The 13,089-nt window shown below is 37.0% G+C and overlaps 1 protein-coding gene across 4 annotated transcripts in view; it reads left to right on the top strand.

Moving 5' to 3' along the window:
* LOC128688319 (putative uncharacterized protein DDB_G0271606) overlaps positions 1-13,089 on the top strand; it is a 135,959-nt gene that overhangs the window by 56,718 nt on the left and 66,152 nt on the right. For 2 of the 4 annotated variants that reach the window (XM_070086652.1, XM_070086654.1), the window contains one exon: positions 1,912-9,190. The exons of 1 other annotated variant lie outside the window; for it this stretch is intronic. In XM_070086652.1, the coding sequence (XP_069942753.1) occupies positions 1,912-2,680 (769 nt within the window). In that variant the 3' untranslated portion in view covers positions 2,681-9,190. One more of the 4 variants, XM_070086653.1, reaches the window with a different exon arrangement.

Below are 13,089 nucleotides of genomic sequence, written 5' to 3' on the forward strand. Positions count from 1 at the left end.
TTCTATTTGTTTCATTGAGTCTCTTCTATATTCGCTTCTGTATCTCACATGCTAGTAATCTGTTAAAACAGTGTGTAGATTAGGGACTGCCCTCAGACAATAAAACCCTGCCTTGCTGCCCAGGAACAATGAAAACAGACTAGTTTTGGACACAAGCCAGGCTGGATAAACCTTCAATGAAGTAGACTTGGTCTGCTTCATTAATGGTAAGATTGACCAGATGCCATGTGACACAGTCTGCTGCACTAATAGTTTTGCCAGACACCTCCTTGCAGGGGATTTGCTGAGGCTTTGTCAGTTTTATCCGATATGTTTCATACAGGTCCATTATGATCAAGTGGAAAATTTTTGGGTCTAAAATGTAAAAACAAAGATCAAATTTGCTGTAGCTTAGAGGTTAGCAGCAGCTAGAATTAATGCTGTAGTCATGCCACCTGCCTCAAAATATAGCATCAGTTTTTATTTCTATGATATTAGTCTTCCTCTTAAACTTATGTTAGAATATGGGAAAACAAATAAGAAAGCTACACATGGCCCATGTTTGAACTAAGACTCAGAAATTCTGAGAGTGTATACCCTTTCCCAGGAATCAGAGAGTAGCACTCATCTGAGCCTGGCTGATTGAATGATGTAATAGTAATTCATTAAACATCTTACATTCACTAAATAGTTTTGCCCTTAATATATCCCATTTAAGGTTCATTTCTGGTAAGAAGTAACTTTGTTAGATGAGAACTGCTTAATTTTCATCTGTAATCAAGTTCATCAGATATCCAGCTTTAGATATTTTTATATCAAAACTCTTAATTCAGTTATAGTTTAAAAAGCTTAACCCATTAGGTACAAAATTCCTTCATCGTATTTTAGGAATCGATGTGTATCGCTGTCTGGATGTGGCTTCTTAGGCGTGTACGTTATTGGAGCACTGGACTGTCTAAAAATGTACTCTCCAAGATTCTTACACAGTGCTGTTATTGCTGGAGCATCAGCAGGAGCCTTGCTTGGAGCATCAGTGGTGTGTGATGTGCCTCTTAAAGGTGTTAGGAATGGCTTTCTCCGCACTGCAGTTGAGGCTCGCAAATGGAAAATGGGAGTCTTTACCCCAGGATTTAAATTTGAAGATTATTTGAATGCAGGACTGGAGTCATTACCCTCAGATGCTCACATCAGAGCAAGTGGCAGACTTTATGTGTCAGTTACTCGGGTTCACGACATGTCTAATGTGATATTCTCAGAGTGGGAGTCTCGGGACGATCTTATTCAGACTCTGCGATGCTCATGCTTCATCTTGGGCTTCTCTGGAATACACCCACCCAAATTATATGGTGAAAGATACATGGATGGTGGTTATACTAACAAACAACCAGTAGTTGGTTCTAATAATATTTCTATTAGTCCCTATAGTGGATATGCAGATATATCTCCTAAAGAACACCACAGTTTAGGACAGCTGAAGTGGGCAAACCATGGCATGAATCTCTCTTATGCTAATGTAGTACGCCTGTATAGAACTCTAATGCCTCCACCTCCATATGTACTTAATCAATATTATCATTATGGGTATACAGATACTTTGCACTTTCTAAGGAAGTTTCGGAAGCTCAGACGCCAAAGATGAATACCATATGATAACCTTGTAATTTATTTTAATTCTTTACTGTGAATTACATACAAATTTTGAACACTCAACAGCCAATAAAGTTCTTTCATTTTTTTCCATTTAAAGGTCATAGCCCTGTAACTTGGAAAACATGTTTATTGAATGCAAGGAATCCATGTAGTACGTATATAAATTTTATTAGCATAATAAAAAGGAATTTTTTTTTTTTTACTTACTGTAATACATATAGATGACAATGTTAAAAAGACTGAAAGCAGAAACTTAAACTGAAGGCTGTTGGTATATTTTAGGGGAGTTTGTGTGTCGCTGTCTGGCTCTGGCTTCTTGGGCATTTACGAACTTGGTGCTGCTACATGTCTGCATCATCACTGGCCAGGTCTTTTTGAGAGGGCAAATATGGCTGGAGCATCTGCTGGTGCTCTTCTGGCAGCTTGTTTGGTGTGCAGTGTGCCAGTAGAAATTATAAAGTCTGGCTTCTTTGAAACAGCAGCTCATGCTCAAAAATGGGCAATGGGTCCCTTTAACCCCAACTTTAATATTGAAGACTACTTAAGATTAGCCTTAGAAGCTTTACCTCCTGATGCTCATACCAGAGCCAGTGGTAGACTGTTTGTATCAATCACTAAGGTTACCAATAAGGAAAATGTATTGGTGTCCAATTGGGAATCAAGAGAGGAGCTCATTCAGTGTCTCCTGTGTTCATGCTTCATCCCACTTTATTCGGGTTTTAAATTCCCACTCTTCCGGGGAACCAAATACATAGATGGATGTTTTACCAATAACCTTCCCGTGATCCAGCAGCCAGCCATCACTATAAGCCCATTTGACAGCTTAACAGACATTTGTCCAAAAAGTAATTCAAAAAGACCAGTGTATGTAAATATTTCTAATGAACATTTGGCTTTAACATTAGCCAACGTAGTGAGATTGGTCCAAGCCATGTTACCCCCACCAGCGGAGGTTTTGGAGAGCTTGTATCTTATGGGTTACAGGGATGCGTATTATTTTCTTAAAAAGAAATGTTCATTCATTAGGCGTGGTAAACAGCTGTATCCTTGATAACCCCTACTAAACATTTAAATTTATTTTATTTTTTAATTTGCAAAACCTGCAAAATTGGAATATATTTTAAAACATTTATAAATTTATGTTAACTGATATTTGCTCAGTTACTTAGTGCAGCATAATTTATGTATGAATTATTATTATTATAATCAAAAAGAAGCGCTAAGCCACAAGGATTTATGTATGAAAATAAACCACAATAGTAGGCTAGTAATCTGAGAATTCATGAATTTTGATTACTGTGTTTAGTAAAATTGGTGAGCAGTGTGTTTTGAAATTAGGGTCAACATCAACTTTGAGTGCTTTCTCAGATACCTGGACATACATAGAACTGGATTCCTTTTAGTCACAAAGAATCTGATAATGGACCTCATAACCACATGGTTTTAATCTTAACAAGCTTTCAATGGTGGAAAATTTTAAGAAATTAGATTCTTTCTAGTTTATAATTTACCACTAGAATTTCATGCAGACCAGTTGTGTCTGGTCATGGAGATAGATAAATATCCTGAACAGAAATTAACACTATACTGTACTTTCTCAAAGTGAAGAACTCGTGTATTAATTTCTAAAGACAAAATAATGTGCACAATATTGTTACTATAGGTATTTATAAACTACTCTATGATGTCAATAGAGAAGTGTGTGTGAAGTTATGTAAGGATAGGAATGTTTGGAGGAGAGTGCATATGCCATCCTCCTTGTTAATAAGAGTTATTATTTATTTCATAGGGAAGGACTAACACATTAGGGGTTATATAGCTTGTTTAATAGGAAATTACATACAGTATATACTGTTAATACTCATGTAAACAAACTAAGGCAATTGAAGTTCTGCTCAATAAACAGATCTAGTCAACTTTTTTGTGTTAGTGTGTGTGGAACAGACAGTATATGTATTTGCACACTTTTCTAAGTGCTAACGTGGCCAAATGAGTAGTTTTTTTTAGTCAGAATCAACTGCTCCAGGTCAAGTTTCTTCACCAAAAAAGGTCGTATAGTACCGTATTCTGTTTGGCTGAATAGTTGATGAAAGTGTCTATATGCCATAGTAAATGTAAAATGTTGATTTTTTTTAGAAACTCATCAATGAGTGTGAATGAAACAGGCTAGCTGTTGCAATACTCACTGCCACTTGCCTTTGTGTTTCTTCATCTAGCCAAAACATTCAACATTTTATTTTTCTGTAAATAATTCGATAGGATATTTACTGGTGTATACTGCAGTATATAAGGTTAGGTGGTAAAGTGGACAAAATGTAATCGCCTCTGAGAAAAAATACATCATTCCTAACAAATAAATGCACGTGAATGCATTTTGACAAATAAATGTTTATTTTTCAATATCATTATTCTTTTTTTTTTTTTTTTGAGATTGAGTATTATAAGTGTAATATGTTTCTGTAAATAGAAATCTGGATTGGGTACCTGGATTAAAATCCAAAGTAACTGCTGTTCATCATACACTTTGTGCCATAAAAAAAATAATTACAACATCCCTCAATAATAATAATAATACGTGTCAAATTAAGTGCTAAATCTGTAGCATGCCTCAAATATTTTTTGAAGCTGTATGAATTAATAAATCACATAACAGTTTAGTCAGAAATGTATTGTGCTGAGGTATATAGTGTTTGCTAAGGAATGTTTTGTTCAGTTATTACAACCCTTTACTGTATAAACATGTGTGTTGGAATGTTGTGAAAGGTTTCAAGGAAACTAGTTGCCAGGCTTGCATCCTGGAGGTGGGAAGTATAATGCCTACACTTTGAAGGAGGGGTTTGGGATATTTGCTGTTTGGAGTGACATCTGAGCTGTCGTATCTTTACGTTTCTGCAAAGACAGTGATTGTGTGTGAATGATGAAGTTTTTTTTTGTTTGTTTTTTTTGTCACCCTACCTCAGTGGGATATGGATAGAGCCGGAGGGGGTAAAAGAAGTTTTGTGTGTAAGGGGCTTGGACATGCAACAGGCATGTGCAAGCATGTTAGATATGAGTGAATAGAGACGAATGATTTTGGGGACCTAACCAGCTGTTGGAGCATGAGCAGGGTAATATTTTGTGAAGGGATTCAGCAAGACCGGTTAGCCGGACTTGAGTCCTGGAAGTGGGAAGTACAATGCCTGAATTTAAAGGAGGGGGGTTTGGGATATTGGCTGTTTGGAGTGACATCTAAACTGTCGTATCTGAGCGCCTCTGCAAAGACAGTGATTATGTATGACTGATGGTGAAAGTGTTGAAGGATGAAAGTTTTTTATTTCTTTTTGGGTTTTTCTTTCTTTTTGAGTCGCCCTGCCTCAGTGCGAAATGGCCGATGTGTTAAAAAAAATATATATATATGAAGGATGAGGTTAATCATAGAATTGATGAGGGAAAAAAGGTGAGTGGTGCATTGAGGTATATGTGGTGTCAAAAAACGTTATCTATGGAGGCAAAGAAGGGAATGTATGAAAGTATAGTAGTACCAACACTCTTATATGGGTGTGAAGCTTGGGTTGTGAATGCAGCAGCGAGGAGGCGGTTGGAGGCAGTGGAGATGTCCTGTCTCAGGGCAATGTGTGGTGTAAATATTATGCAGAAAATTCGGAGTGTGGAAATTAGGAGAAGGTGTGGAGTTAATAAAAGTATTATTTAGAGGGCTGACGAGGGGTTGTTGAGGTAGTTTGGTCATTTAGAGAGAATGGATCAAAGTAGAATGACATGAAGAGCATTTAAATCTGTAGGGAAAGGAAGGCGGGGTAGGGGTCGTCCTCGAAAAGGTTGGAAGGAAGGGATAAGAGATGTTTTGTAGGCGAGGAGCATGGACTTCCAGAAGGCGTGCATGAGCGTGTTCGATAGGAGTGAATGGAGACGAATGGTATTTGGGACCTGGCGATCTGTTGGAGTGTGAGCAGGGTAATATTTAGTGAAGGGATTCAGGGAAACCGGTTATTTTTATATAGCCAGACTTGAATCCTGGAAATGGGAAGTACAATGCCTGCACTCTAAAGGAGGGGTTCGGGGTATTGACAGTTTGGAGGGATATGTTGTGTATCTTTATACGTATATGCTTCTAAGCTGTTGTGTTCTGAGCACCTCTGCAAAAACAGTGATTATGTGTGAGTGAGGTGAAAGAGTTGAATGATGATGAAAGTATTTTCTTTTTGGGGATTTTCTTTCTTTTTGGGTCACCCTGCCTTGGTGGGAGATGGCTGACTTGTTAAAAAACAAAAAAAAAAACATACATACTCTTATCAACCAGTGTCATATGTACGAGTGCAGTACTGTTTAATGGGCGTCCTATCTGTGGTTGTTCCTTTACAATCACTTGAGCTTTAATCCAGTGCATCATACAGTGAAAGTGCATTTCTGTTGATCAGTGATTTGCATTGTGCAAATGGTAGGAAACTTAACTAAATATAATGGAACTCGCTATAACCCAACCTAATGAATCCTAAGTAATGCAATGTAACCCAAATTCAAATTGAAATTTATTTCTTTGCAAGTAGTACATTGAGATTATGTATTTATAATAATGGGTTGCAGTGCAAAGAGAGCCTCTATTATGCCTAGGCATTATGGGCCAACTTAATTTAATGGCTTACTGACTACTTAACACTAAGGAAATTTATGATAGCTGTACAGTAGTTCTATTAATTATAATGTGATTATCATGTAATTTAACAAATAATTATTGTAACCTGCAAACATATGGGGAATTATGTTGTAAAAGGTAAATTTAAATTTAATATGCTGAGAAGAACTTCCTTTGCTATCTGTAAATATGGAAATGGCATGTTTTTGTTAATGTTTGCTGTGAGTGGCCAGGTACTGGCCACTGCTGTGATGAGACAGCTATGTTGTATGACTCGGTACTAACTACTGATTGGCCTTTGCGTGCCTCATTCTAGCAAAAATGAAGATATTATTTTTACTAATACAGTATTTTCCAAAACAACAATTTGTGCAAGAAATAACTTATCATGGTAAAGATTGCTTGTATTTTAAAAAAAATAAAATAATGCTCAAGTTCTGGCAAGGATCTTAACTCGGTAATAGCCTCCTTTTTGATTCCATTTGTAGAGATGAGTTTTTCTTTTCACCACCTGTTCTATCTCTCAAATTATGCTTGCCATTCCTTGACGCTCAGACAAACAAACATTAAAAAAAAAAATGGTTTTCCTGGTTGTCTTCCAAAAGTTAGCAGGCTAATACTCATCAGACTGCTCCCATTCTTACCATTGCTGTTAAAACAGAGTAAACCCTGTTGAAGTTGCCAGAGTGATTCAGTAATGCCTTATTCATGTTTTTCAAGGGCTATGTTTATCCTCTTTTCTTTAATCCAAACCTCAGAAGGAGTCTACCCACTAGATTATACATCTAGACTTTGCATACAGTACACACAAGAAATACAGTAATTATAAATGAGTATATTTGCAGTTTGGAAGGGCATCTGAACTGTAGTATCTACTTGCCTCTGGCACAACAGTGATAGAGTGAATGATGGTGAAATTTTCTTTTTCAGGACACTTTATTACATTGGAAGATGGCCTGTGCGTTAAAAATATTATTATTCTTAATTAATTTTTTTTAACACATTGGTTGAAGAGGGGTTGTTGAGGTGGTTTGGACATTTGAAGGTTAAAATGAAATAGGATGAATAGGAGGGTATATAAATATGTGGTGGAGGAAAGGAGGGGTAGGGGTTATCCCAGGAAAGTTTAGAGGGAGGGAATATTATTATTATAATCAAGGGGAAGCGCTAAACCCAGAGGATTATACAGCGCCTGGGGGGGGGGGATGTGGAAGGCATTCAGGCTTAGAGGGAGGGAATAAAGGTGTTTCAAGTGCTAGAGGCTTGGGAATCCAACAGGCTTGTGTGAGCATGAATTCCATTTCTCCTGTATATGGGATAGACTATCCTGAGAGATGGCAGTTCCCAAGTGATAGTACTCCAGCTGTGTTAGAAGGAAACCTTTAAATCTCCTGTAGCTGATGAACCCTTATTGGAATGTTTGATGGTATCCTGACCCAAGGCCAGTCAGGATATATGAAAGATTTATCTTCATTGCCCCACTGAAGTCTCCCAGCTCAGGCTGACAAATTTCAACACCATGTATGAGCCCCATCTTGCATGATGTTATATGACAGAAACATGCTAGCTTTTGTTCCCCCCACTGTCTAGCGGCTTACAAGGTAGCAGCTCACTACTGATATATCCAATTTAATAAAAGAAAATAAGTGAGATAGGAATGAGTGGAGGCAAGTGGTTTTGATGACTTGACATGCTGTTGGAATGGGAACAAGGTGATATTTATGAAGGTATTCAGAGAAACTAGTTAGCTGTACTTGAGTGCTGGAGGAAGGAAGTACTATATTGCTAGCTCTCTGAAGGAGGGTTGGGGATGATGAGGTTCAGAGGTGCACGTCTGGCAAGATAGTGATTAAATGAGTGATTGTGAAAGCATTTCCTCTCCTTTAGGTCACCTTACCTCAGTGGGTAATGACTGGTGTATTGAAAGAAAATAATAATAATATAAATGATTATAACTATGGTTGGTCAGGAAAATTTGGATATTCAGATGCTGATTAAACCTTATACTGTTGGGAAGAAAGCATATGATGAAAAAGCTTTTTCTTGCAGAACCCTAAGATTGTTCAACAGGTTGCCAGGGCTTGTTAAGAGTTAGGAATCTTGTCATGCTTTCAAATCTCAGTTGAAGCACCTCTCATTTTTAGAGCTTATTCCCGATGATTACTGTATTGTGTCATTCTTAAATATAAATTTTAGTATTTCTTGTGAATTTCTTGAAACAGCAAGCACTCAAGAATAATAATTTGTGAATTATTATTATTATTATTATTACCTCTACTACTGCTACTGGAACCCCCAAATGTTTCTTACTGGGTAAGTTAGGATCAGTTTGCACCTGTGCATATCAGTTTGTTTTGAAACAGTTGTAATTGATTCATACTAAATTTCCCATAAATTACATGAAGTAAATCTTAGAAAAGTTTTAATGGGCATATACATATCATGCAGTACTCATCTTTGTAGCTTAATACAGTTTTAATTGAGTATTTTAAGCATCTCCAGGTCTGATGTCCAATACTATGGACATAATTATCATGAATTTTCATAAATTACAATTTATAGTACAATGTTTGTGTTTTCATATAAAAAATAATGTATGCATTTGCTATAAAAGCCTTTGTATTTGACATTGTGTTAGACACCCAATAATGTTTCTTGTTTTGTCAGAAATTTATTATGAAACTGTATAGTAACCATAGTAGTAATTTGTATGGAGTAGCTGATCTTAATACGTATGTCTTCAAATAAAATTGAAGTGAGGCAGTATGTCTTGTGTATGTGCAGCATACACATATCCTATAAATGGCATTTTTTTTTTTTGCCATATTTCTCATAAAAATATTATGGTAACATTTAATAGGTGCTCTAATGGAATTTTCACTGTTTCAGTCAATTCACTTGTGATACTTGCAATAAAAAATATCAGATTCAGAGTGATTCATTATGACTTCAGTCTCCTATCTTCTTAAATTACTGCTACTTTCTTCTTACTTACAAGGTACCAAGCTTGTGCATAAAATAGTAATATATATATAAATTTACCCTGAAATGCTCTTAAGTGTGAATGAAAAGCACAACTATGATGTGCAGTACATGAATGCCTAAAATTATTGGTATTCATCAAGAAATTCTTTTTTATATCCTTTAGTGATTGGGTAGATTTCCCTCAATTATTAGTACCAGTACTATAATTACTTAGTTGTAAATATATATATATATATATATATATATATATATATATATATATATATATATATATATATATATATATATATATATATATATATATATATATATATATATATATATATTATTAATAAGTTGGTAGACAGCAACCACCCAGGGAGGTACTACCGTCCTGCCAAGTGAGTGTAAAATGAAAGCCTGTAATTGTTTTACATAATGGTAGGATTGCTGGTGTCTTTTGTCTGTCTCATAAATATGCAAGATTACAGGCATGTCTTGCTACTTCTACTTACACTTAGGTCACACTACACATACATGTACACGTTTATTTATACACACTCATCTGAGTTTTCTTTGATTTTATCTTAATAGTTCTTGGTCTTATTACTTTTCCTTTTATATCCATGGGGAAGTGGAATAAGAATCTTTCCTCCGTAAGCCATGCGTGTTGTAAAAGTCAACTAAAATAACAATGGGCTAGTAACCCCTTTTCCTGTAAAGATTACTAAAAAGAATAAGAAGAAGAAAATTGTCAAAGTGGGAAGTCTGAATGTGCGTGGATGTTGTGCAAATGATAAGAAAGAGATGATTGTGGATGTTATGAATGAGAAGAAACTGGATGTCCTGGCTTGAAGTGAAACAAAGCTTAGAGTTTCAATGGAGAGGAATAAATGGGATTAGGTCAGGGGTTTCAAATAGAGTTAGAGCTAAAGAAGGAGTAGCAATAAAGTTGAAGGATAAGCTATGGCAGGAAAAGAGGGACTACAAATGTATAAATGCAAGGATTATGTGGAGTAAAATAAAGATTGGATGTGAAAAGTGGGTTATAGTAAGCGTGTATGCACCTGGAGAAGAGAGAAGTGTAGAGGAGAGAGAGAGATTCTGGGAAATGTTGAGTGAATGCGTGGGGAGTTTTGAATCAGGTGTGAGAGTAATGGTGGTTGGGGATTTCAATGCTAAAGTGGGTAAAAATGTTATAGAGGGAGTAGTAGGTAAATTTGGGGTGCCAGGGGTAAATGTAAATGGGGAGCCTTTAATTGAGCTATGTGTAGAAAGAAATTTGGTAGTAAGTAATACATTTTTTATGAAAAAGAGGATAAATAAATATATAAGGTATGATGTAGCACGTAATGAAAGTAGTTTGTTAGATTATGTATTGGTGGATAAAAGGTTGATGGGTAGGCTCCAGGATGTACATGTTTATAGAGGGGCAACTGATATATCGGATCATTATTTAGTTGTAGCTACAGTTAGAGTAAGAGGTAGATGGGAAAAGAGGAAGGTGGCAACAACAAGTAAGAGGGAGGTGAAAGTGTATAAACTAAGGGAGGAGGAAGTTCGGGCGAGATATAAGAGAGTATTGGCAGAAAGGTGGGCTAGTGCAAAGATGAGTAGTGGGGGGGTTGAAGAGGTTTGGAATAGTTTTAAAAATGCAGTATTAGAATGTGGGGCAGAAGTTTGTGGTTATAGGAGGGTGGGGGCAGGAGGAAAGAGGAGTGATTGGTGGAATGATGAAGTAAAGGGTGTGATAAAAGAGAAAAAGGTAGCTTACGAGAGGTTTTTACAAAGCAGAAGTGTTATAAGAAGAGCAGAGTATATGGAGAGTAAAAGAAAGGTGAAGAGAGTGGTGAGAGGCACTGTGAAGAAATTTTAATGAAAATAAAAAAAAATTTTGGAGTGAGTTAAACAAGTTAAGAAAGCCTAGGGAAAGTATGGATTTGTCAGTTAAAAACAGAGTAGGGGAGTAGTAGATGGGGAGAGGGAGGTATTAGGTAGATGGCGAGAATATTTTGAGGAACTTTTAAATGTTAAGGAAAAAAGGGAGGCGGTAATTTCATGCACTGGCCAGGGAGGTATACCATCTTTTAGGAGTGAAGAAGAGCAGAATGTAAGTGTGGTGGAGGTACGTGAGGCATTACATAGAATGAAAGGGGGTAAAGCAGCTGGAACTGATGGGATCATGACAGAAATGTTAAAAGCAGGGGGGGATGTAGTGTTGGAGTGGTTGGTACTTTTGTTTAATAAATGTATGAAAGAGGGGAAGGTACCTAGGGATTGGCGGAGAGCATGTATAGTCCCTTTATATAAAGGGAAAGGGGACAAAAGAGATTGTAAAAATTATAGAGGAATAAGTTTACTGAGTATACCAGGAAAAGTGTATGGTAGGGTTATAATTGAAAGAATTAGAGGTGAGACAGAATGTAGGATTGCAGATGAGCAGGGAGGCTTCAGAGTGGGTAGGGGATGTGTAGATCAAGTGTTTACATTGAAGCATATATGTGAACAGTATTTAGATAAAGGTAGGGAAGTTTTTAGAAAAGGCATATGATAGAGTGGATAGAGGAGCAATGTGGCAGATGTTGCAAGTATATGGAATAGGTGGTAAGTTACTAAATGCTGTAAAGAGTTTTTATGAGGATAGTGAGGCTCAGGTTAGGGTGTGTAGAAGAGAGGGAGAATACTTCCCGGTAAAAGTAGGTCTTAGACAGGGATGTGTAATGTCACCATGGTTGTTTAATATATTTATAGATGGGGTTGTAAAAGAAGTAAATGCTGGGGTGTTCGGGATAGGGGTGGGATTAAATTATGGGGAATCAAATTCAAAATGGGAATTAACACAGTTACTTTTTGCTGATGATACTGTGCTTATGGGAGATTCTAAAGAAAAATTGCAAAGGTTAGTGGATGAGTTTGAGAATGTGTGTAGAGGTAGAAAGTTGAAAGTGAACATAGAAAAGAGTAAGGTGATGAGGGTATCAAATGATTTAGATAAAGAAAAATTGGATATCAAATTGGGGAGGAGGAGTATGGAAGAAGTGAATGTTTTCAGATACTTGGGAGTTGACGTGTCGGCGGATGGATTTATGAAGGATGAGGTTAATCATAGAATTGATGAGGGAAAAAAGGTGAGTGGTGCGTTGAGGTATATGTGGAGTCAAAAAACGTTATCTATGGAGGCAAAGAAGGGAATGTATGAAAGTATAGTAGTACCAACACTCTTATATGGATGTGAAGCTTGGGTGGTAAATGCAGCAGCGAGGAGACGGTTGGAGGCAGTGGAGATGTCCTGTCTAAGGGCAATGTGTGGTGTAAATATTATGCAGAAAATTCGGAGTGTGGAAATTAGGAGAAGGTGTGGAGTTAATAAAAGCATTAGTCAGAGGGCAGAAGAGGGGTTGTTGAGGTGGTATGGTCATTTAGAGAGAATGGATCAAAGTAGAATGACATGGAAAGCATATAAATCTATAGGGGAAGGAAGGAGGGGTAGGGGTCGTCCTCAAAAGGGTTGGAAAGAGGGGGTAAAGGAGGTTTTGTGGGCTAGGGGCTTGGACTTCCAGCAAGCGTGCATGAGCGTATTAGATAGGAGTGAATGGAGGCGAATGATACTTGGGACCTGACGATCTGTTGGAGTGTGAGCAGGGTAATGTTTAGTGAAGGGATTCAGGGAAACCGGTTATTTTCATATAGTCGGACTTGAGTCCTGGAAATGGGAAGTACAATGCCTGCACTTTAAAGGAGGGGTTTGGGATATTGGCAGTTTGGAGGGATATGTTGTGTATCTTTATACGTATATGCTTCTGAACTGTTGTATTCTGAGCACCTCTGCAAAAGCAGTGATAATGTGTGAGTGTGGTGAAAGTGTT

This window comes from Cherax quadricarinatus, chromosome 19, assembly GCF_038502225.1.
Source record: "Cherax quadricarinatus isolate ZL_2023a chromosome 19, ASM3850222v1, whole genome shotgun sequence".
Lineage (NCBI taxonomy): Eukaryota > Metazoa > Arthropoda > Malacostraca > Decapoda > Parastacidae > Cherax > Cherax quadricarinatus.